The sequence below is a fragment of the Rattus norvegicus genome, chromosome 3 (genome assembly GCF_036323735.1).
Source record: "Rattus norvegicus strain BN/NHsdMcwi chromosome 3, GRCr8, whole genome shotgun sequence".
In the NCBI taxonomy this organism is placed as follows: domain Eukaryota; kingdom Metazoa; phylum Chordata; class Mammalia; order Rodentia; family Muridae; genus Rattus; species Rattus norvegicus.
The window spans coordinates 35,653,853-35,678,980 of NC_086021.1; the positions used below are offsets into that span (position 1 = coordinate 35,653,853).

Below are 25,128 nucleotides of genomic sequence, written 5' to 3' on the forward strand. Positions count from 1 at the left end.
GACTGCTCCATATCAAGCTAAGAAACAGTAGCTCTCTGTTGAGTCAGCACCTGTGCTGAGCCCTCTAATGTGCATGGCTCATGTTCCTTAGATATGTTGGGGTAGAGACCTTAGAACCACAGGCTGAATACAGTATTTGAATTACTGCCAGAACCAGAAAGAAAAGGTTTGGGGTTTTGGTTTGTCTGTTTTGTTTTTGTTTTTGTTTTTTCCCTTTGTGTTGCGTCATCACACTGGCCCTCCACATAAAGGCCACCCAAGTCCCAGTAGTACAGTCATGACCATTAGGAAGATAATAACAAAAAGGATAGATGATTTTTTCCTTTATGAAGGATAGTGTGGTCTCGTGGGGAAAGTTGTGTAAACTTTTGCTCACTGTATTCAACTGCGATTAAGAGTACTGGGGCTGGAGAGATGTCTCAGGGGTTGAGAGCACTGGGTGCTCTTCCAGAGGTCCTGAGTTCAATTCCCAGCACCCACATGACAGCACACAATTGTCTGCATCTCTAATTCCAGGGATCTGACATCCTCACACAGACACGTGCAGGCAGGACACCTATGCTCATAAAATAGTAGTAAATACATTATTAAGAGTATTTCAGGGGTTGGGGATTTAGCTCAGTGGTAGAGCGCTTGCCTAGGAAGCACAAGGCCCTGGGTTCGGTCCCCAGCTCTGAAAAAAAAAAAAAAAAAAAAAAAAGAACCAAAAAAAAAAAAAAGAGTATTTCAGTCTGTCTTTCAAGAAATATGCATTAAACATGGACTACAAGAAAACTAATATGTGCAGGTGTGCTAGACACCTTTGGGAAGCATCCAATAAGCTCCGTAGAAATACATTTCCTCTTGTAGCTGTCAAGTTCTTTTCACTTAAAACCCTAACCTAAGCCTCAAAGTAATAAGTGTATTTTTGTCATACTGAAATTGTGTTTATGGAATATAATAATAGACATGCTGTAATTTATTCCTTGTTCTTGTTTCCTATTCTAACTCAGGACTTTCAGTTTAGAGCTCTGAAGAAAGTGAGAATCTTTGACTCTCCTGAGGAGTTGCCCAAGGAGCGCTCGAGTGTGCTCACCGTATCCAATAAGTATGGCATGCTCTTTGCTGGTGGCACCAATGGCTTGAATGTCTTTCCTACTAAAAGCCTTCTTATCCAAAACAAACCTGGAGATGATCCCAATAAAATTGGTAAGCGCCTTCTTTGATTTACATTGTGAAGCAGAGCCAGGGCTGCAATGGCTTACTAATCAATGTATTTCCTTCCCAAGACATAGTTACTCATGTCAAAATTATAATTTCTTTTGCCCTTGCAGGGGGCTTTCAGATAGAGTGCCAAACGCCTTTCTGAGTTTTCTCTTTGCTCTCTGTGTGGTTGTTTCTGTGAGCCATTCCTCTAAGGTGAGAGGAGAGAAGACCTTACTGCCGTGCCATGCTTTTCTCTTGTTCAGTAGAAAGTGGGCTGGGAAGATGTCCAGAAGGCCTGATAGTAACATCACCCTGCAGATGGGAATGTGTGTTTGCAGCATTGTAGCAAAAGTCCTTCCAGCAAAGGCAATGGCAAGACTCTTGGGATATTTAAGGCAGTATCACCTGCTTATAGGGGAGCTAAGCTTAGTTCTTATAACTAGATATCCAAGGCACTGTTACACTGTGTCCATTGTGCATTGGGAGGAAGCTATACTAATACATGCAGAGAGGCTGAGAATCAGGGCCACCAGACAAGGACTCTGCAGCCTTGCTCCTTCTGACAGCCCTGAGTAGGGACTGAATCAGCAGGGTTTATAAGCAGAAAAATAGCACCTGGGACAAGTTACAGTTAAAATTTTCACCAATCAGAACTCTGGGATTAGGGACTCTTCCAGGTGTTTCATTATTGTCAACTGACATTGAATGTTTTGGCTCAACCAATAAGATTCATCTGCTCTTTCTATTGTTAGGAACAGCATTATGTTTCGGGAGGGAGTTGGTGAGCTTCTAGAAAGTTCCCAGTTCCCCCAGGGCCTGGAAACTTGTACTTTGTTTCACCCTATAGGTAAAATGGAGTCTGAATTTAAAATGGCAGTTCTTAAGACAAGTTCTTTTATCTATACCCAACAGGTATATGTTTACATAGATGAAAATGTGTTTCAGGTTGACTTGATTAAAGGATTATGACTGTGCCTATTACACTCTGTTTTCTGCTTTGTGTTTTTTGCTTTCATAGTTGACACAATCCAAGGCTTGAATGTCCCTATGAAATTCCCAGTTCATCACCTGGCACTGAGCTGTGATAACCTTACACTCTCTGCGTGCATGATGTCCAGTGAATATGGCTCCATTATAGCCTTTTTTGATGTTCGCACATTTTCAAATCAGGTAGGCTACTGTAAACTGTATTTTCAACATGGAAGCAGGAATTCCCTCATGGGCATTGCAACTTGGAAGGTGTATAAATCGATGACATGGCTGCTCCATGCTGTGGTGAGGGGGAATGTCGTTATTGTAGATATAAGACAGCAAACTCTCAGAGGAATTTGGCAGCGTCCAGAGCAGAGAGAGAGCGCAGTAGACTGATGATGGCCATCAGAGTGGATGTGGCCAGGATCTGTGGAAGAGGAGACCAGCAGGAACTGGAGAACAGAGACAACACAGTGAGGCGAGGTGGGGAGCCTGGCAAGAGTAGCAGGCTGCAGTGAGAATGAGTAGCTGGGGAGGGACCCTGGGGAGCTGGAGGGGATAGAGTAAGGAAGGAGCATGGACTCTGATGGGTACTTGTGATACAGAAGGAGCCTGGAGGCCAGCATGAGCGTTGAGATGCTAATAGACTATGTCCCTTCAGATGAAGGGACATGACTCCTTTTGGGAGATGGGAACTAGTTTACAAGTTCCCAAGGGAGGCTGTCCTTTATCTAACCACCAGCAGTCCTTCTCTAGTCCAGGTTGAGCTCATTCTGGATAGAGGAGACAGTCTTTTGGAGTTTGGAATTGGAGTTTCCTTTGGACCAAAAAGCTGTATTTCAGGTTAATGTGTGAAACCTTTCTGGATTAAAATAGAGGTTACGGGGTTGGGGATTTAGCTCAGTGGTAGAGCGCTTGCCTAGCAAGCGCAAGGCCCTGGGTTCGGTCCCCAGCTCCGAAAAAAACAAAAAAACAAAAAAAAAATAGAGGTTACAAAAATACTCCTTGAATATAGACTCATAAGTTTTTGAGATAGAACTATTTATTTTAGTAAATTAAAATTTTTCCTGTACAAAGTTAACATGCCTCATTTACACACAAGGCTATCAAGTGATGAGGCTTCTTAGAGATTTGCTTTGTGAGAAGCCATGGAGCTAATGGTGAGAGGGTCGAGGGTCTGCCCATGTGATGTAGGATCTCCTGATGTTGGATTCTTTGGTCCAGGCAGGTTGTTCAGTAGCAGTGTAGAACGATGGTCTTCTTGGGATTAGGTATTTTATGATGTGTTTTTTTCCCATGTTTTCCATAGTAGAGACAGTTGTCTTCATTTTACAGATGGAAAGGCAGATTTCAAAGAGATCTACATGGACAAGCATGCTGGCACACACTGATGGCCTCTAGGTTGAAGCAGGAAAGCAGTGAGCTTGAGGCTAGGCCAGGCCATGTAAACCAGAACCTGCTTCAAAAAACAAAACAGGGGTTGGAGAGATGGCTCAATGGTTAAGAGCACTGACTGCTCTTCCAGAGGTCCTGAGTTCAGTTCCCAGCAACACATGGTGGCTCACAACCATCTGTAATAGGACTTGATGCCCTCTTCTGGTGTGTCTGAAGACAGCTACAGTGTACTCACATACATTAAATAAATAATATATATTAAAAAAACAGAACAAATAAAACATCTCACCAAAGACCAAGACAGAAATCAAAAAGCCTAGCTAAGGTTATTAAGAAGCAGATCCGGGGTTGGGGATTTGGCTCAGTGGTAGAGCGCTTACCTAGGAAGCGCAAGGCCCTGGGTTTGGTCCCCAGCTCCAAAGAAAAAGAACCAAAAAAAAAAAAAAGAAGCAGATCCAAGAATTTAGTGTTCTACCTGCTATTTATTGACTCTTGCATTTGCATATCCCTGCCAGCAGTCCCTCTGTGCTGGAGTACTTGGTGGCCATTTCTAAGTTTCATTGATTGTTTGTAACAAATAGATCGCTATACAGAGTTGGTTATGAAGAAATAAAGAGCTGGATTTAAGAAAGAATGCGTACTCCATCATTCCCTCTGAATCCTAAATGCCTTTGTGTTTATTAATTTATTAATTTATTTAGCATCTGGGCTCTTATTTTAACAGGCTAAACCACTGAAACGCCCATTTACCTATCACAAGCTTTCAAACGGTGCCAGCGGGATGGTGAATGATATGAAGTGGAACCCCACTGTCCCTTCCATGGCAGCAGTTTGTCTGGCTGATGGCAGCATTTCTGTCTTGCAAGTTACGGATGTGGTGAAAGTGTGCGCCACACTTCCTCCTTCATCGGGAGTCACGTGTGGTGAGTAAGAAGCAGCTCTCCAGCCATAAAGTACAGGCTATTAAAAATTAACTTCTGCATGTAAAGTGGAAGGCTTTGAATTTTGTGTGGACCGCTGGGGGGTGGAGAGTGGGTAGAAATTGAGAATATTCTTTATTTCTATAGTCAGTGGTCTTGAAGCCCCACAGCATGCGTGAGTTCATTTGATGTGTCTGGGCTATCGAGATAAAGAAGTATTTTGGCACAGCTCATTTAAGACTGAGAATAATTGTTTCTGAGTCTAAAAGAGCGGCCATCTGAAAGTCATTTGTACCTCCATAAAGCACTAGAAGTAATGAATAGAAACAACACAGTGATTCCTTGATCTTTTAAAGACACCCACTCTCCTTGTCTTACAAAAGTCTGCTGGAGAAGCATTCTTAGCTCTCAGTTAGCGGCCTGCTGGGAAGTCCTGATTTGCTTGTATTGTTAAAGTGGTTGTACTTTCTCCACTGTGCCTGGGGATCTCTCATGGCCTTTCCTGGTGGTGATCGTATAGCCGTCTAGACCTTAGGGCTTGCTTTCTTTTCTTGGGTGTTTTAATTGGCAGCATTTCCTCCCCAGTATGCTGGAGCCCCAAAGGAAAGCAGCTGGCCGTGGGAAAGCAGAATGGAACTGTGGTCCAGTATCTTCCTGTGAGTGACTGCTCTGCACGGGAACTTCCCATTTAACCACTGTTGAGGGTGGTTGGGGACATCTCGGTGGCTTCCTTTCTTTTGTGGTATTAATGAGCAGTTTAGGAATATTTGTGTTAGAGTGCTTGCCTGGCATGTGTGAGGCCTTGTGTCCAATCCTTAGCACTACAAAATAAATAAAAAGTAATTTATCTTCATTATACTGACTCTGTAAATGGAGAAGATTGACTCTGATCTATCCCTCATTATGTCCTTCCAGTGATGCCACAGTTGTGAGTGGCTCCATCTCCTCCCTTTCATGGATCTCATCCAGTTCACCCATTGGACGCGCATTGTTTCTGTTTTCCTTTAAAGTGAAATGTGGCCTACGCTAGGTACTATTCCTTCACTTCACAATCTCCCGCCATTCAGAAACCATGGTGTCTCAGTAGAAAAATGTCCACTCCCTCCCTCTCCTTCCTTCTCCTTTGTGTCTTTTTCAGATGCGATCTCAAGTATGTGGTCCAGTTCATCTTCAAACTTAGTCCTCCTTCCTCTGCCTCCTAAGCTCTAGGCCACTCCAGCCTGCTGTGGATTGTTTGCATTTGTTTGTTTTTACAAGACAGGGTTTCTCTGTGTAGCCCTGACTGTCCTGGAGCTCGCTCTGTCGACCAGGTTGGCCTTGAACTCAGAGCTCCACCTACCTCTGCCTTCCGAGTGCTGGGATTAAAGGTCTTACAACTGCTCAGCCTTGCCAAGGGGGGGGGGGGTTTCTTAACATCAAGACATGTTAAAATAATAAAAAAAAGGAGGTATTTCTACTCATAGCTGTGCTTTGATACATGGCTTTGTTGGAAATCTTCCATGTGTGGGAAGAAGTCTGTTTAGCAACCTGCATAGGGAAAGAAAGGAGTTAATGAAGTCGATGGGCAGTTTTTATCTTTCAGCTCTCTTTTTTTTTTGGAGCTGGGGATCAAACCCAGGGCCTTGTGCTTGCTAGGCAAGCGTTCTACCACTGAGCTAAATCCCCAACCCCATCTTTCAGCTCTCTTAAAGGTTTAGTTTTTCCAGTTGTCGGCAACAAACAAAACATACGCCTGCTGTTGCACTCTCTCCTCCCCTTATGAGCCCGTTTTATTTTGTTTTGTTTTTTCGAGACAGGTCTCATTGTGTAGACCAGGTAGGCTTGAACTCAGAGGTCTGCCTGCCTCTGGGTCTTTGGGATTAAAGGTGTGCACCACCATGCCCAAAGGGAACACACACACACACACACACACACACACACTCTCTCTCTCTCTCTCTCTCTCTCTCTCTCTCTCTCTCTCTCTCTCATTTTATGGTCCTCAGTGTTTTGTGATCATTTATGTATGTACCTTCGGAAGTTGGAAGACAGCATCAGATCTTCTGGAACTTAGTTAGGAATGGTTGGGAGCCACCATGTGGGTTTGGGGAATTGAACTCAGGTCCTTTGTAAGAGCAGCAAGAACTCTTAACTACTGAGCCTCTTTAGCAGCTGTGAGTATGGGCAACCACGTTTGCTTGTTGTTGTCAAACATTGTTATGTGAAGTTGAGTGCATACTCTTTTGGGAGGTATTAGCCTCTAAAACAATAATGCAGTTTATTAACTTATATTGTTTTGCTTTTTCCTTATTTGCTTGCTTGCTTGCTCATTTGTTTGTTTTAAGACAAGGTCTCTAATCCTGTCTGTCCTGGAACTTGCTATGTAGACTAAGCTGACCTCCAACTTACAGAGCTCTGCCTGCCTCTGTCTCCAGGGTTGGGCTAGAATTAAAGATATGGGTCACCACGTCTGGCCCTGCCTTTTTACTTTTAATAACTTAGTAGACTGAGGTCATCTTTCCAGCTCTGTGCAGGGAGCGACTCTCTCTAGTGGCTCCATAGTAACCTACTATGTAGAAAGGCCCATATGCTCTTGCTGATGGCCACATGCATCGGCACCAGTAGCTGGGGCACTGTGAGTGCGACTGCATCGAGCCATCTCATCAGCTGCGTCTGACGCTGTTGGTGTGAGCATTTCCCTGGGTATGCTGCTCGGAAATGATGGTGTTACCCTCTCTGTTGGGGGGCTAGTGGGGGAGGCGGGAGGATAGAACACCAGCTTCTAGGGGATTTGATTGCATTTGACTGAGTCACTGACTGAAGCATTATAAATCTCTTTCAGACATTGCAGGAAAAAAAGGTCATTCCATGTCCTCCGTTTTATGAGGCAGACCACCCTGTCAGAGGTAACAACTGCTTTGCTCATTCTCTGGCCTCTACTGCAGCCATTCTAGCCATGTGAGATCCTCTGTCCCTACTCAGGAGAGTGTGGGAGCCACACTTAATGTCGTGAGTTATTTAGCTTGAAATGGATCTTCCAGTTTTACAAGAATTCCTTATCGTTTCCCTAACACTAATCCTTCAGAAAACCCACTGCTTTAAGAAATCGGGCCAACTGAAACCCTGTGTCTGTGAATTACTGTTATTCAGAGGATAGACCTTTGGAAAAGCCACAGTACTTCATTTGTTTCTTTTGTCTTTTTCTTTTCCCCAGTTAACTCTTTTAGCACATGGTGGCTATCCCATGCTACTCTTTGCTGCATCTTTCTTGTTGAGATTGGTTACTTAGGAATTAGGGGTGTGTGTCTTTCAGTTCTGGATGTGCTGTGGATTGGTACATACGTCTTCACGATAGTCTATGCTGGTGCGGATGGCGCACTGGAGACCTGTCCAGATGTGGTGATGGCTCTGCTTCCGGTAAGCTTGTGAAAGAGCAGCTCTGTTTCCTGAGACTCACAGCAGTCTTGTAGGAATGCTAACTTAAAACTAAATTCCTGGGGTTGGGGATTTAGCTCAGTGGTAAAGCGCTTGGTAGGCCCTGGGTTCAGTCCCCAACTCTGAAAAAAAAGAAAAGGAAAAAAAAAAACAAAACCAAATTCCTTTCCTTAATACCTGTTATGGTAGACTCAGGTGTAAGGTTTCAATGTCACACCATAGTCCTGGGACCAAAATTCTGGTGTGCATTTATAAAGTATTTATTTGGGGGCTTGATTACAGTTTTACAGGATCAGTCCATGAGCATCGTAGCAGACAGGCCTGGCACTGGAGCAGTAGCTGAGAACTTTACATCCTGAGTGGAGCAACAGACAGCAAAAGAGACACTCACCCAGTGTGGGATTTTGAAATCTTACAACCCCACTACCCAGTGATACACCTCCAGCAAAGCCGTACTTCTTAATCCTTCCCAAACAGTTCCATTAAATGGGGGACCAAGCGTTCAAGCATATGAACCTGTGGGGATCCCTCTCATTCAAACCCCCACAGGCACGATTTGATTATGAAGTAAAAAAAAAAAAGTGGATACTTTTACTTATGCTGTAATTTAGAAGAGCCAGGAAATTTTCTTTTTTCTTTTTTTCGGAGCTGGGGACCGAACCCACGACCTTGCGCTTGCTAGGCAAGTGCTCGACCGCTGAGCTAAATCCCCAACCCTGGAAATATTTTGATTTTTAAAAATTATTTATTTTGGGTTGGGGATTTAGCTCATTGGTAGAGCACTTGCCTAGCAAGCTCAAGGCCCTGGGTTCGGTCCTCAGCTCCGGGAAAAAAAAAAAAGCAAAAATTATTTATTTTATGTGAATGAGTGTTTGCCTGAATGTATGTATGTATGTGTATTTCCTGTGTGCCTGGTGCCCACAGAGGTCAGAAGTTGGCATGAGATCCCCTGAAACTGTTGTGTGATTGTGAGCCACCATGTGCTAGGAACTTAACCCAAGTCCTCGGTAAAGGCAGTCAGTGCTCTAAACTGCTGAGCCGTCTCCAGCCCCTACCTTTTAATGTTCATTTACTTATCAAATAGTTAAGCAATGCAGGTAGTATGTGGAGCACTGTCGTACAGCTGAGCATACAGAGGTGACCAGGTTGAAGTCCTGGCTTTTAAGGATCCCACGTGCTGACAAGTCAGAGAGTGATGGGGCTATGGGGGTGAAGAGAAGAGAGTAGACAGGGCAGGCGATGACTAGGGCAGCCGTGGCAGACAGGGTCAGTGAAGGCTTTCCTGAAGGCAGAGAGCTAAGTGGAGTGCACAAGTGAAGAGCGATGACGTGAGCTCCAAAGTGTTGCCAAGCTCAGGGGCATTGGAAGCAGAGGATTGGAGTCAGGCTGCTTTGTTTTGCCTGAGACAGGGTCCTACCCTAGGCATGCTGTAGTCTGGTTAGCCTCAAATGCACACTGTCTTTATGTCTCAGCTCCTGAGAGCCAGAATTATAAGTTGAGTTGCTGGGCCAGCTTCAAATGCATACAATTATTTAGAGATGCTTATTATAGAAGGAGACAGCTACTAAGGCCTTTTTTTTTTTTCCGGTAGAGGGTGGAGGGGGAGGATTTCAAGACAGGGTTTATCTGTGTAGCCCTGGCTGTCCTGGAACTTACTCTGTAGAACACACTGTCCTCAAATTCATAGAGATCTACCTGCCTCTTCCTCCCAAGTGCTGGCATGTTTCACCGTCTCCCAGCAAGCAAGCAAGCAAGAATGTTTAGTTCTGCCATTCAGAAACAACTTGTTATTTTAGTATATAAATTTCCAACTCTCTGCTTCCATTTTCTTGTCTTGGAGACAGGCTTACTGTACATATAGTCCAATTGGTCCTCAAACTCTTAATTCTTTCTGCCTCTGCCTCTTAAGTGCTGAGACAGGAAATATCAAAACAGAAGGAGGGAGAGCTGCTGCTTCTGTCAAGAGGACAGACGCCAGGGCTGGAGAGATGGCTCAGCGGTTAAGAGCACTGAATGCTCTTCCAGAGGTCCTGAGTTCAAATCTCAGCAACCACATGGTGGCTCATTACAACCATCTGTAATGACATCTGATGCCCTTTTCTGGTGTGTCTGAAGACAGCTACAGTGTACTTAATAAATAAATAAATCTTTAAAGAAAAAAAAAGGACAGACGCCATTATGGCATCTCTCCAACAAACATGAGAATTCTGCAGCCCACCCAGTTATTGAAACCCCTTACTCCGTGACCTCTGCCCTCTTGCTTGTCAGTGTGCCCCTTTCTTGTGCTCTGTATGATGTCAGAGCAGGACCTGGCACACGTGCTTCAGATTGCGGTGTAAGACCTGAGTCCTGACCATTCAGTTGTTTTGGAGAATGATGTGACAGATGAAGGTGAGCCTGCTTTGAAGCAACGAGGGTTCAATTGCCAGGATCCCTCTATAAAATCTTCCCTGTACTCTGTCAACCAGATGAGATGTTTGTGGTTGGATAGAATTGAGGCCAAGCTGCAAGCTCTCGAGGCTTGAGGCTACTTGGAAATCTCTGGAAGAGAAGCTAGACCTGCTCACCAACAGACAGCACAGTCCCATCCAGGTCTCCACTTGGTGCCTGCAACAGACCTGCAACAGAGTGCTGTGTACTCTTCCTGGATGTCAGAAGAATAATTATAGTGAAGGTGCCAGGTCAGGATGACAGCCACGATGAAGATGGGGAGAGCGGGTCGCAGAGTCACTCTGCGTCTAACTGAGGCCTCAGAAGCTAACATTGGAAGCAATAGCACACTCGGCACCCTGAACTCTGAAGAAGACCATGCCAGTGGCACCTGGCTGGACAGTGAGAATGATCCTGAGATGTAGGCCTACCACCATCATCCCCTCTGACATGCTGCACAACAGCACGAACTCTCACAGCCGAGAAGATGGCGCTGACACTGCTGGACACCTGTTCCACCATGAGGTACAGGCCGTGGCTAACTTGTCAGGCCAGGGCAAGCCTGGGAAGAAGCAGCTGGAGCCCTTCACTATCTATGGCATCCAGTGTGGCTACTTCTGTAAATTTGGAGTCATGGAATCCAACTTGTATCAGATCAATCAGAACATTGACTACAAGTACCTTACAGCCTGGTGGTGGAGTTATTGAGGCCAGAGGCTAGTGGTTAAGAGCTTCTCTTGGAGGACACCATCCTCATCCGCATAGTGCCTCAGAGACCATCATGGGCACCCCTCCACCCACAGTGAGCTACCACAGTCATAGCCGCACGCCCACACTACATGTTGGCCAATGCACAGTAAGTGCAGATCCACCAGATTAGAGAGGAGGGACAGGTGCAAGTAGTCCCCAGGGCCACTTCCACAGTGCCTAGGTGCCTGAAGGGAGCAGGTGCAGACCACACACGGCAGTGAGGGCAAACTGCAGATTCATCGCATTAGTCAGAGTGGATAGTCCTGGGGCCTGTGCTAGAATCCCATTCCTGTCAGTGGCATCTCAGTGGCACAGGCTAATCGCTCTCAGCTTTGGACTCTGGGAGAAGACAAGCTTGATCTGCCTGGCCTGAGAGACATGAGATGATCCAGGAACTACAGGGTGCTCAGCTCATAGCCATGGCCTCTTCAGACCCTGCTGCTACAGGAATAGACAGGCTGCCGCTGCAGGGCAGTGACAGTCAGGTTTAGTACATCCAGCTGGCACCTATGGCGCCTGTGAACAGCCCCAGAGCTGTAGTGCAAATGGCCATTGGAGCACATTCTCAACCCGAAATGCAGATTGAACATGGAACCATCCAGATCTAGTAGGAGTGCCTCGCCACAGCTGTTCCGTGACTCTGCCCTGTCCCCTGTTCTCTTGCTTCAGCAAGCGCCTGTGGGTTCTTCGGGGCATCTGGAAGCTCCTCCTCCTGGGGAAAGGTCCTGGTCACCCCTGCTAGAAGGTGCGTCAGGATCTGGGTCTCACTGCTGCTCTTCAGAGGAGAGGCTTACTGTGGAGCCGTTGAGTACGTTCAGAAAAACAAGAGCTATGGCGTTTTGTTTAAACTGCTTTTAAAATTTGTGGAGGTACTTATATAACAAAAAAAGAAAATGGAGAGGAAAAAAAACCCACCCAAAACCAACTAACGAAGCAAACAAGAAAACCAGAGCTGAAACAGCTGTGGCGTAGCAGAAGCCTTGGCTGTGTGCTCCCTTCGGGGTCGTGGCATAGGTGTGGAGGCAGCTGACTGCGCTGCAGTGCTCTGAACCTGCTGCTCGGGGGGTGCCCCTCAACGTGACTGTAATCCCAATAAAATAAGGGGAATTGTGACAAAACAGAACAAAAACAAGGAGCCTTCTCTAGTTCTGGCTTCTCTAGAAACCTCCAACGTCTGTCGACTGCTCGTTCTGTACAAGAGAGATATGGCTCTCTCTGCCTGTGCTGTTCATCTCTCAGCTTCCTCCTTTTGGAAGAGAGATCCTTTGTGTCTGTTGGGTGGGATTATGTGTAATTTTTAGTATATATATGAAGAAATGAAATCTCTAGGTCTCTTTTTGTTTTGTTTTTGATGCTGAAGATTTAATCTGCCACAGACACACAAGCAAGGACACTGTCACTGAATTATGTGTTTAGTCCTTGGTCTTCTGAGGCAGGGTCTTGCCCTGGGATGGTTCAGTTTGGCCGTGAACTGATAATTTGTTTGCCTCTGCCTCCCGGCTGCTGGGCTCTATGCCCATCCCACTTGCCCAGTTGGCGTGCTCTTCCCTCTTTGACGAGCTCCACGGAGAGCAAGCCTCTCCGGAAGGCTGGCCCAGTGTCCCGCTTCACCACTACTGGGGCTCTCAGCACAGGCTCAGTGTGCCGCCATCCACATCTACTCCAAGCCAAGTGTGTAAGGAAGAGTCACAGCGGGTTTTGTTTTGTTTTTTTGTTTTTTTTATGTAGTGCAGGATGGCCTTAAATTTCCAAAAATCCTGCTTCAGCCTCCCAGGTGCTAGGATTATAAGGATGAGCCGACGTATCAGGCTGTTGTAACCCACTGGGTGTCTGCTGAGGTTCACTTTAAAATTACATTGTTGAGATATCTTCTCTCATAATCTCAGTCAGTCTTTTTTCCCCCGGGAGTAATATCCACACAAGTACTGGCTGCTTCCTGCTGCTGCTTCCTGTGCGCTGCCAGGAATGGTCAGGGAAGGAAGGATTCTTCACAGCTCTCAGATGGGCTCTGAGGAAGCTTGTGGATGTGTTGTAAAGGTGAGAAACAATGACAGAAGGTTGAGTGAGTCACCCCTGTGTGTCCCGTAGCAGGACATGGCAGAATATAGTTGCTATTCAGTTGGCTGGGGCTGGCTTTCTGTTCCCGGTGCACATTCAGAGCTCATCCCTATGTTTGTGCACAGACTTCTGCATCCAGTTTCTGGTTAAGCTTGAGTGATTGTGAGCTGTGTAGTCCAAGGAAGTTGCACATATGATTTCCCCCTCCCGTTTATAGAAAAAAGAAGAAAAGCACCCAGAAATATTTGTGAACTTCATGGAGCCCTGCTACAGCAGCTGCACAGAGAGACAACATCATTACTACCTCAGCTACATCGAGGAGTGGTGAGCAGAGCATTCTTGCTGCCGTTGTCAGGCCACACACCTCAGTCTCTGACTCGAGTAGGGAATTGTTCAGCAAGAGAGGGAAGTACAGGCTGGGAAGCCCTCAGCGTGCCGAGTTAATGGGTAGTAATGTCCTATGGCTAGGGTGGCGACTTCCCAGCCCTCACTTGTTTATAATCAATATGTACTAGTCTTGCAAAGTCTAATACATGGGTCTCAATATTAGTCTGTGCTCACCGTGTAGTTGAGGCTGGCCTTGAACTCATAGAAGTCCACCTGCTTCTTCTGCCTCCAGGGATGGGGCTGCAACCATACCCAGTACCACAAAGTCCAATTTTCTCAACCACAGTGACTTCTTGAAAATACTGATTTTGTTTGCTTGCTTGCTTGTTTAGAAAAAGTCATTTATAGCGCAGAATACCCTTAAATTCACAGCAATCCTGCCTCAGCCTTCTGAGGGCTGGGATTACAGGCATCAGCTGCAACACCTGACTTAAAAAGCCTGATATTTCAGAACTCATTTACAGTTTCTCCGAGAGCAGCTCACCTTTGAAAGTCTGTGGAAGCCTCTTCTTTTTGAGCTGGATTTCCCTGTTGTGGGCCATGGTTCTTGTTGCAAGCCCCAACCTGGTTCTGTGTATCTCCCTTGTCTTTGCATGGATAGGAGTGGGCAGATTTTCTAAGTCTTTTTCAAACTAAAAAGCTCAGCACCACCTCTAGCACCTTCTTTTTTTTTTTTTTTTTTTTTTTTTGGTTCTTTTTTTTCGAAGCTGGGGACCGAACCCAGGGCCTTGCGCTTCCTAGGCAAGCGCTCTACCACTGAGCTAAATCCCCAACCCCCTCTAGCACCTTCTATTCTCTCTCCAGCCCGGTATCAACACTGCAGACCCAGTCAGATTTGAGCCATTGGTGAGCTTGAATGTAATGGCCTTTTGGTTTTGTTCTTAAGGGATTTAGTGCTGGCAGCATCTGCAGCGTCAACAGAAGTTAGCATCCTTGCTCGACAAAGTGATCAGGTAAATTTCTTCTTTCTTCTTTGATGATGTTGAATGTTGCTTTTCTGAGAGAGGTAACTGGTTGAGACCAATGAGGGCACATGCCTTTCAGTGAGCGTTTAGTGCAAAGACTAAATGACAGCAGTCACCTTCTCCTTTCCCTCCTCCTACCATGTGGACGTTTTTACATGGAGTTGGGACTGAGCCCAGAGCTTTGTGCACGTATGGCAAGCACACTACCAACCTTGAGCTACACTCCCAACCTTGGTTTCTTTTCTCGTTACACTTGTCCCATAGACATAAAGCCTTTCTGGCTGTTGTCTCTGTCTTTCTGTCTGTCTGCATGCTGGCCTGCAATGGTTATCAAATCCTATGGATTCATTTGTAGCTTTGTTTAAGATTTATTGTCAGCTTAGTTCACACCTGTGACTGCATAGTCCGTACCTGCACAGCCGTGTATATTAGTGTGCGCTCCTCCGGGCCTGAACAGCCTGTTTTCTAGCTTCATTACTTGTCTTCTGTTCCCTTCTGACTCATGCTTCCCAGTTGGTCAAGACAGAAGGCTAGGAAGAATGAGTGTTAAGAATCATTTGTTGGATGGAATGGAGCCCAGCACAAAAAAGGAGCAGGAAGGGGGTAACTTGATATATGTAGAAGCTTCTTACAGAGTGTAAGCAGCAGGACTGGCAAGCGTGAGACATGAGGAAGAAAGGACCTAAGGCTGCCTTCTGTCTCCACAAGTAGTGACACAGGCATCTGCAGTGTGTGGCCGTCAGACCTCCTGGTCATTGTCCTCAGGACGTGCCAGGTTATGGGAGGCACCTACAAGGCAGGGGGTGGGTACATGAGGTTCAGGTGAAGTCGACTCACTCAACCACGCACAGGCTGGGGCACTTCTGGCTTTCAGATGTTGTTGCAGGTGTCAGAGCCTCCCATCAGCACAGGAGGCTGAAGCACACATGTGTTCTTTGGTGATTGATTGAATGGTGCTGAGAAGAAGCAGTGCAAGATGCTAAGCCTCACATTTCTGTCATGTCTCCCCCCAGACTAATTGGGAATCTTGGGTACTGGAAGACTCTAGTCGAGCTGAACTGCCTGTGACAGACAAGAGCGATGACTCCTTGCCCGTGGGTGTTGCCATAGATTACACCAATGAAGTAGAAGTTGCCATCAGTGAGTACCACCTAGTGTGTGCTGTAGAAATGGCTCCGCTGCGATGGTTGACACTTAGAAGCCATTAGCACATTTCTACCCGCAGGGTGGTGGGAGGTGCGTTGTGACAGTGCAGAGCCACCCAGAGATAAAGACGGCCGTTCACTGATGACACCGGGAGTGCCACTGTCAGCTGGAGTGCACCCAGCACGGTTAAGGGAAAGATGAGGGGCTGGTACACGGGGCCTGGGTTTGTTCTGAGTATGCCTTTCCCCTGTGGAGGTCAGCAGTGTAACCACAGTGGCAGATGGCATGAGGCAGCTGAAGACCATCTACCTGCTTGAGCTTCACTCTGCAGAGCTGTCCTGCTCAGGCACCAGTGAGCTTGTCCCTTCCTCGCTTTGAGGCTCGCATTTGATGAGCTTATAGTCTTTTTCTCTCACATACTTATGATTCGACTGGGAATGAGTATAAAGTAGTTAACTCGCTGTCCCAGGGGCCCAGCAGGATGTGGTGACCTAATAGTGACAGGAGCTCTTGATGCAGCCGCTGCGTGGTCACATCTGAGTGAACTGCTGTTGAGAGAAGTACGTCAGTCATGCAGGGCAGCCTGCCCTCCAGACCCGGGCCTGGAAACTGATGTGGCTCTTTTATCAACTCTGTTCTCTTTTTCACAGATGAAGAAAAGACTCTTCCTCCTGCTCCGGTTCTCCTGTTACTTTCAACAGATGGTGTACTTTGTCCATTTTATATGATCAATCAAAATCCCGGGGTTAGGTCCCTAATCAAGACCTTAGAGCTGATCTCAGCAGAGGGAGAGCGCCAGCCTAAGTCCTCAGGTATGCGCCTTTGCTTTCTTGGCAGCCCATGAGCATCTCCAGAGGTGAAGATGACTAACGGTGCGTGGAGGCCCTACACACAGTCAGTTTACTGCAGGGAGGTCTTGGCTGATCCTGCCTTGCCCTGGACCATGTGTGCACATCTTCACCTGCCTTCGTCCCCGGGCTTATTCTCCAGCCCTGAACTTCACTTGACAGAGAAAGGGAAGGTCAGCCATGCCGAGCCAAGCTCTGTTGTCTGACCTGTTTTAAAGAACTGTTTAATCGGGGTTGGGGATTTAGCTCAGTGGTAGAGCGCTTGCTAGGTTCGGTCCCCAGCTCCGAAAAAAAAGAAAAAAGAAAAAAAAAACTGTTTAATCACGGGGGTTAGTCAAGCAGGTGATTTTGCGTGGACAGTTTAAAATGTAACTGAAAAGTGTTTATTGACAGCAAGGAAGTAGAAAGATACGTCATAAAGGATCACTGTGTATTGTCCCTATAAACAGAGCCCACAGACAGAAACACCGGAAAGGGCTGTCAAACTCTAGTGGCACTTTCGGCTAAGAGGAATACAGAGACTTTAGTGTCTCATTTCTAATTCATTGTCTTTTGATTTCTTTTCCCCTCCTCTTGTAGAATATTGCCCAGGTAATATCTGTATTGCAGAAAAATTAGAAAATCCAAGAACAGGTTTCGTAGACCATCAAGAAATAACAGTATTTTGGGATGGAATCTCTGTGCACATACAGAGATGCTAGTCTGTATTGTCTGTTTTTTTTTTCCCCAGTATTATTGTGTCATTTGTGAGAAGAAAATGTCAAACTTGTTAGAAGGGCTCTCCCACCCCCACTCCGGCCCATATATTAGAATTTTGCTTTTTCTCTTCTTCACTTCTGTGAAATGTAACTGATACTTTTCTTCTTCTGTGGCTAAATGCCCACAGTGTAATTGGTTCCACCATTAGGGTGGAATATAGTTCGTTATACTTGGTGATATTTTCATTGCTGTTCTGTAAGGCAGAGTGACTCATGTGCTGGCATCCATGGCCAGTGCTATACCGAATCTCGGTTATTGGGGTGGAGGTAGTGTACACGTCATATTGTTATGTTTTCCCCTCATGCTTTTCATGAGCACCTACACCCAGCCTGTAGTGAGCAGGGCCGCCCATCAGGCCAACAAGCTGTGGGTGGTTTCTGAGCACTGTTCTGCGTGACGGACTGTGACCCCACCATTGAGTACCTGAGCACAGCCATGTGTGGCAGGTGTTAGCTTTTCTAGAGATCGCTCTCCTTCCTTCTCATCTAGTGCAGAGGTGACAGCTGCTCCCTGGTTAGTGAGGAAGGAGTAGTGAAGTCTGTTCTGGAGTCTGTCCAGAATGACTAAGCTGAGTCAGCTTTAGAAGAAGACATTGGTGGGTCTGTCTGTTCCCACATAGCAGCTCCAGGGCTGTGGTGATGATTGGCCAGTAGTCCCAGGGTGAGCGTCTCCAGATACTCAGTTCCAATCACCCTGGGAGGAGTAGCTACAGCTTCTCTGGGTTGTGACCTGATTTTTGTTCTGGTCTAATTCTAGTGGGCATGGTGGTGGTTTATGTCTGCATGCTTCTTGGAACTGTCTCTTGCTGGTTCTGTAGCCATGGTGTAGAAGAGGTACTGAGGAACCTAGAGAGTAGCATTAGGGATTCTTCTGGAAGTGTCAGGATGTCAGAAGGTGGTGGTCTCCCTTTCTGTCCTCTCCATGCTCTCAAAGACAAGATCTCCATGTCTTACGAAGACCCGCTGCCATCTTAGCCCGATAGCCAGGGCCAGCTGATGTAGAGCAGAAGCTTAAAGTATGTGTTTATGGAGTTGAGTTGATTTACCTCATAGAAGGTTGGAAAAGTAGAACACATTCTAACCCTACCTGTCTGGGGGAGCTGTTTTCCAATGTTTCTGCATGAACACCTTTATACTCACAGTCAAAGTGTGGATATCGTTGGAGTGTTGACTTTTTTTTGTTTGTTTGTAATGGGATCTTACTTTGTACTGCTCGCTGGCCTGGAACTCATGGACATCAGTCTGTCTGCCTTCTGAGTGGTAGGAGCCAAGTTGTGTACTACTGCCGAGCCTGACATGTTGATTTTGAATTTAAGCTGTAAACATTTTTTTCAAAGTTCATAGCTAATTTTCATGGTTTAGAATAATTGACTTTTCTTTTCTTATCTCTCTCTCTCTCTCTCTCTCTCTCTCTCTCTCTCTTTCTCTCTTTCTTTTTCATTCTTTCAAGACAGAGTCTCTCTGTGTAGCTCTTGCTGTTCCGGAACTCACTTTGTAGACCAGGCTGGTCTCCAACTCCGAGATCTGCCTGCTTCTGCCTCCCAAGTGCTGGGATTAAAGACATCTGCCACCACTGCCTGGCATTTGTTTCTTTCTCTCTCTCTCTCTCTCTCTCTCTCTCTCTCTCTCTCTCTCTCTTGAGGCAGAGTCTCAGTGTAACTTTGGCTTGACCTGTGTAGACCAAGATGGCCTTAATTCAAGAGACTTGCTGGCCTCTGCTAGGAGTGTTGGGATATAAGGCATATGCTGTCATGCTTGGCTAAGTTTCCTGTCTTTGATTAAAGAGATTGGTTTCCCTGTGAAGTAGGCTTTTGGCTTAGACTTGTCAGCCTTTACTTCTGAGAATGACTGACTGCTTCAGTCAGAGCCTGGTCCCTCTGCCTCAGTTATTTTATCAACATCTAAGTATTTTTAGGAGGGGTTTGTCTGACATCATCTTTTTTGTCACTTCTAACTCAGTGAAGTGGTTGGACTCTCAGAGTCGACTCTCCTCTTACCCCAGAGAGCTGACTGTAAGGCCTTTTATTTATAGGACCCTATATTTAATTCATTTGGAATTGCTTTCAAGTAGTGTTTTGAGGTGGGCCCCTGAACTAGGGCTATTTCCTGATTAATGAAGTAATGCAGAATGAGGTCGAGGCCTCACTGCTCAGAGTTTGCAATATATAGACTCATTGTGCTTTCTATCCACAAAATCCCGTTAGCCTGGTGCCTTTCTCTCTTTCCTCATATGTCTGTCTTGAGAGTTTCACGTATGTTATCTTATGAAACCCTGCCTACTCAGTCCCACTCTGTTTCCTCAACAGGCACTATTTCCAGCCTCACTGCCCTCAGCCCTCCCTCCTTTACTTTCTATCCTGTGGAGCCCCAGGGATACAGTTTAAGCGTGTCCTTTTGTTTCTCCTTGGTTCTTGTTACAGGAAGTTTTCCTAGTACACCACCTTCCCCTCAAGCTCCACAGAACCTTGACGCTCCAGCAACAGCCTCTTCGCCTCTTCCACCGGTGTCTGCTGCTCCCACCGCCACCTTCCCTTTGCCGTCTGCTGGAGGAGGCCCTTCTGTGTTCTCCTTTGGCCCTTCACCCTTCAAGTCCTCCTCCATCCCCGGGGAGCCCCCGCCATACCCCACTGGCTCTGACAGTTCCAGAGCAGCACCAGCCTCTGGCACCCCCACCTTCTCTTTTGCGCCTCCTTCCAAAGGCACCTTGGCCCCGACCCCTGCAGTGGCTCCTGTGCCCACATCTGCTGCTCCCTTCACTTTCGGATCATCAGGTTTTAAGCCCCCCTTGGAAAGCACACCTATGTCCAGTGCCCCAAACACAGGGATGAAGCCTTCATTCCCACCCTCAACTTCTTCGGTGAAAGTCAACCTGAACGAGAAGTAAGTCACCTTGAAAGACTGACTCCTCGGTAGACTGGGCCTCATAGTGCATGGTGGTCACTGAGCTAGCGTCACTCAAGTACAGTGCACAAAGTAGTTATGTCCCTTTCTTAGACTATAAAGATAGCAGTCTTCCTTATTTTACAAAGGGCAACAGCCCAGAGCATTCATCCAGGGAAGGAAATGGGTCTTTTGTAGCTTTTTCCTCCTCAGCTACTCTTGACACTCAGCTGGTTCTGTGCAGCCACCAAGGTGACTTGAATAGTTAGGGATACTTGAGGTGACGCTCCTGCTTGATGGTCCCCAAAGGTTTCTTGTTACGTTTCTTTACAATTCAAACCTTTTAGCGTGGTATCTGGTTTCCTCCACATTAGTTCCAGTCACCCTGCTCATCCCTTATTTATTTACCTCTTGATCTTTTTTTCTGTTCTCCCCACCACACTGAGCATCTAGAGGGAATGTTCCCCTGTATCGTGCAGCCTTTTCCAGTTGGAGCAAGTGTCAAAACCATGTTTTGGGGCCTCATTGCCAGGATGTCGTCCTATAGGCACACTGTCATTGCTCAGATTACATCCACACGTGGCTACTTCACACTAGCCACTTTTGGTATTCCATTTTGTTGGGCTGTCCATTTTTCACCGGAGCTTGTCTGCAGACCTTGCTTTGGTGGAGGTGACTTGACAGTCTTTCTAGACCATGATATCCCAGAGACAGCGACTCCCTGCCCTGAAACGATAATTCTCAGAACAAGGGCTCATGCTTTGTTGCGCCACCCCCTTAAAACAAAACACACACGCAAACCCATGTGACAGGGTAGAAAGTAGATCCTCCTACACTAAGTGCTTTGGCTGTGCTGTAGGTGGTGAGTAGATGTGATTGTGCCCTCCCATGAGTAAGCAGCATGAGTGCTGCTCTGAAAGTAGAGGAGACGGCCAGTCAGATTTTCTTGGCTCTCACTGCTCAGGCCCAGTGGGAAGGAACCCTCCAGCAGAGTGTTGTGACAGCCGCATTTCCGCTTCTAGGTTCACCGCTGTGGCCTCCTCTGCACCCGTTCATAGCTCCACAAGCATACCCTCCGTGTTGCCGTTCTCTTCCTCCCCCAAGCCACCAGCTTCTGGACCACTCAGCCATCCCACGCCTCTCCCAGCATCACCCAGCTCCATGCCTTTGAAACCTTCAGTCTCTCCCTCTCCGTCAGGTAATCTCTAAAGCCAACAGCTTCTGTCCTCAGCACACACGAACACCCTTTCAGATGATGGGTTCAGCAGGTTAAGAGTCCTTGCTAATGTACTGAGGCAAGGGTTTTTTGTTTGGTTTTTGTTTTTTGAGACAGGCTTTCTCAGTGTAGCCCTATCTGTCCTAGAACTCACTCTGTAGGCCAGGCTGTCCTGGAGCTCAGAGATCTGCCTGCCTTTGCCTTCTAGTGGATAAATGGTGGGGTCCACCACCGTCACTACCTGGCTAAGTTTTTTATTTTGTGGGATGGGGAGTGTGTTTGTGTGCTTGACTGTTTTAATGTGCTGTGATTGTGGTGCTCTGACTTGGAGATTCACAGTGGTTTCAGTTCTGCTAGCCTTTATTTGGGGCTCATGGAAATTCAAAGAAAGTGTCTTGTGCCTAGGCGCTGGCCCTCACACACAGCCAGTTACTGAGCTGCCCTTAAGCATGGAGGATAGGAGCCGTCCTTGGGACCCATGTGCTTACTGCTCCAGAGGCTCTGGATTACATTTTCCCATCAGCCACTCTGAACATGTGATGAAATGGGAATGGTTAGAGACAGGATTTAAGGCTCCCGAGACATCAGCCCAGCCTTTCCCTTCCTGTCACATGTCCAACTTAGTTGCAAAAATATAAATACTGTGCTTGTCATCAAGGTTCACTGCATCCTAAAAGTTTACATCTTTGCTTATCTCTTTCTTCCTTTTATGTAAAAATTTGAAAATATTTTAAGAGTTAGTTGCAGACATTGTGAAACACTTGATCTCTAGATCAAGGGTTCCCGTCTCCTAAAAGCCAAGGCCATTACACTCAAGAAATTAACAACCTTCAAATTTAGAGTCCATGTCATATTTCTCCAGTGGTCTCACAGCTGGGATTTTCCCCCCTTTCTTTTTCTGTTCATCTCATTAGTGTAGACGAGAAAACCAGCTCAGTGGTTTGGGGACCATCCCTATTGGGATTGGATTGTTTCCACATGATAGGATTCAGGTTAAAGATTTGGGGCAGCTACACCAGGTGCCTGATATTCTCATGCGTGCTTTTATTCAGTCTGACTGTAGAACTGTTTTGAGTTTGGACATTTGCTATATTTCTTTTCTTATGTGTATGTTTGTGCATGTGAGTGCAGTTACTTGTCTGGTCCCCTGGAACTGGAGTTACGAGCAGTAGCATAAAGAGACCGTGAACTTAAGCCTCCTGAGTACTGGGATTGTGGACATCACCAGGCCCAATTTGATCATCCTCCTTTAATACGGGTGGTAAAAGTAAAGCCAGGGACAGGGTATAACTCCCTTTCTTAGATTTGCGGAAAGATGTTTGTGGTGACAAAAGTAACAGGAACTGGTGTCTGCTGTAACTGACTGATGTCATTGCTCCTTTACTCTAGTTGGCCGCTCCGCCCAGACTGCCCCGAGTTCAGCACCCTCCACAGGGCAGAAATCTCCTAGGGTAAATCCTCCAGTGCCAAAGTCAGGGTCCTCTCAGGTATGTTGAAATTTCCTTAATATACTTGTGTGTTACTAACATGGGCCTTTGTGCTTTAGAATTCAGACATGAAAACAGTAATTATATCTGAATAGGAGACACTAAAGTCAGCATGTACTCATAAAAGCAATTATCTATTTACTTTTCTTTTTCCAGACATGGTCTCACTATGTAGTCCTAACAGGCCTGGAATTTACTCTAGACCAGGAGGCTGGCCTTGAACTTGAGAGAGATCCTCTACCTCCTGAGTTCTGGGATTAAAGGCATGTACCACCATGCCCAACCTCTGTTCAGTTTTTTGCTTTTTTTTTTTTTTTAAGGTTTATTTATTGTATGTATATGAGTATACTGTGACTGTCTTCATACACAACAGAAGGAGGGCGTCAGATCCCATTACAGATGGTTGTGATCTGCCTCACAGGCCCTCTGCTCTTAACCACAGTCAGTGCTCTTAACCACTGAGCCATCTCTCCAGCCCCCTCTATTCAGTTTTTTTTTTTTTAATTGAAGTAATTTATGTAGAAAAAGCCCATGGCTGGAGAGATGGCTCAGAGATCCTAAGTTTAATTCCCAGCAACCACATGGTGGCACGTAACCATCTATAATGAGATCTGGTGCCCCATTCTGGCCATGCTGGTAGAACATTTTATATATAGTAAATCTTTTAAAAAGAAAATAGTCCATGTGGTATGTGTACATATCGATAATTGTTATCAACTAGCTATACTTTGTTTAACCAGCAGACAGTTTGAAAAAGGAGCCATTACCAGGATCTCAGGACTATTCCTCCCCAGCCCCAGCTTCAGGTCTCCATCCTTGCCAAGAATCACTTTTTTTTAAAAAGTTATTTACTTTATGTATGTGAGCACACTGTCACTGTCTTCAGACACCAGAAGAGGGCATCAGATTCCATTACAGATGGTTGCGAGCCACCGTGTGGTTCCTGGGATTTGAACTCAACCTCTAGAGGAGCAATCAGTGCTCTTATCCGCTGAGCCATCTCTCCAACCCAAGTTACTTACTCTTTTGTTATCTAACAGTATGTGGGTTAATTTAGCCTGTTTATTAATTTCTAGCCAATAGGTTGAATAGTTTTAGTTCAGTATAGTTCAGTAGATTGAGCATGTAGTTTACTGTGATGTCTGCTCATCTCTGCTGCTCTGTGGAGTTTGTCCATTGTGGGTACTGCCGAGTGGTTTGCAGCTAAAGCTATACTGAGTAGCATTGCCCTGACCAGTGTGGTTGCTATCTTCTAGTGAACGTGTGTGCCTTTCCTTGGGTGTTTAAGCTTAGTCACAGGATGACAAGACCACAGACTGTAAATGTCCTTTAGCAGATGTTATCCACGGTTGACACTTCCTGTGTCCTCATTCTTGCCAGGTTTGGTATTTGTCATCTTTCAATGTATTTGGTTTTTCGTTTTGTTTTAGTTTTTTAACCCTTATTTTTCTAGTGATTAGCAAAATAGAGTTTTGTTTCATATGATTCTTAGCCATCTGTATTTTTTCATATGTAGTCTTGTAATATTCTTAATATTTTTCTCTTGGATGGTGTCCTAGCTTGATACCTGTTGCTGTGGTAAAACATTAACCAAAGTGCCAGGCTGTTGTGTCACACACCTTTAATCCCAGCACCTAAGAGGCAGAGGCGGTTCCATGACAGCAGGGGCTACACAGAGAAACCCTCTCTCAAAAGCCCAAAACAAAAAGCAAACAAACAAAAGCCACAGATTTGGCGGGGAGAGGGTTTATTGGGTTTCCCACTCAAGGTCACAGTCCGTGACTGAGGAATCAAGGCTCGCTCACTCACTGTCCCTCACAGCAGAACCTCTGACCAGCGAACTCCCTTCATGGACAGAGCACTACAGCGGGAACCATGAGGGTGATGCTCTCTGGCTGGCTCTCAGCCTCACCTGTCCTTAGCTTCCTTACACAGCTCAGACCACTGTGGCTACCATAGTAGGTTGGGCCCTCCTACCCAAGACAGTCTCCACAGACATTCACAGGTCAGTCTGACCTAGGTAATTGTTCAGTTGCGGCTTTCCTCTCCGGTGACTCCTAGGCTCTGTCCTGACAGTTAAAGCTAGGACGGCTGGTCTTGTGATGTGCATGTATGCGGAGACTGACTCTAGGGTTTTGTGTATGTTTAACATGAACTCTACCACTGATCTGGGCCTTACATATTCTCCAGAGAGACACAGACACAGGAAAGTGTATATGGTACTCTCTCCTGTGTCTCCTATTTATATCAGATCTTTAATGATTTTCTTTATTTTGCTGCCCTGGGATTGAGCTAGATAGGCAACTACCTACAGTTGAGC

General features: G+C 46.1%; 1 protein-coding gene across 4 annotated transcripts in view; it reads left to right on the top strand.

Annotated features, from left to right (window-relative positions):
* Positions 1–25,128, top strand: part of Nup214 (nucleoporin 214) — an 85,483-nt gene that overhangs the window by 1,012 nt on the left and 59,343 nt on the right. For all 4 annotated transcript variants that reach the window (XM_039104750.2, XM_039104751.2, XM_039104752.2 and 1 more), the window contains exons 2-14: positions 993–1,188; positions 2,204–2,355; positions 4,277–4,475; positions 5,058–5,128; positions 7,291–7,354; positions 7,762–7,865; positions 13,339–13,445; positions 14,395–14,461; positions 15,487–15,613; positions 16,270–16,431; positions 19,646–20,105; positions 21,128–21,303; positions 22,711–22,808. In XM_039104750.2, the coding sequence (XP_038960678.1) occupies positions 993–1,188; positions 2,204–2,355; positions 4,277–4,475; positions 5,058–5,128; positions 7,291–7,354; positions 7,762–7,865; positions 13,339–13,445; positions 14,395–14,461; positions 15,487–15,613; positions 16,270–16,431; positions 19,646–20,105; positions 21,128–21,303; positions 22,711–22,808 (1,983 nt within the window). The remainder of the gene's footprint in view (positions 1–992; positions 1,189–2,203; positions 2,356–4,276; positions 4,476–5,057; positions 5,129–7,290; positions 7,355–7,761; positions 7,866–13,338; positions 13,446–14,394; positions 14,462–15,486; positions 15,614–16,269; positions 16,432–19,645; positions 20,106–21,127; positions 21,304–22,710; positions 22,809–25,128) is intronic.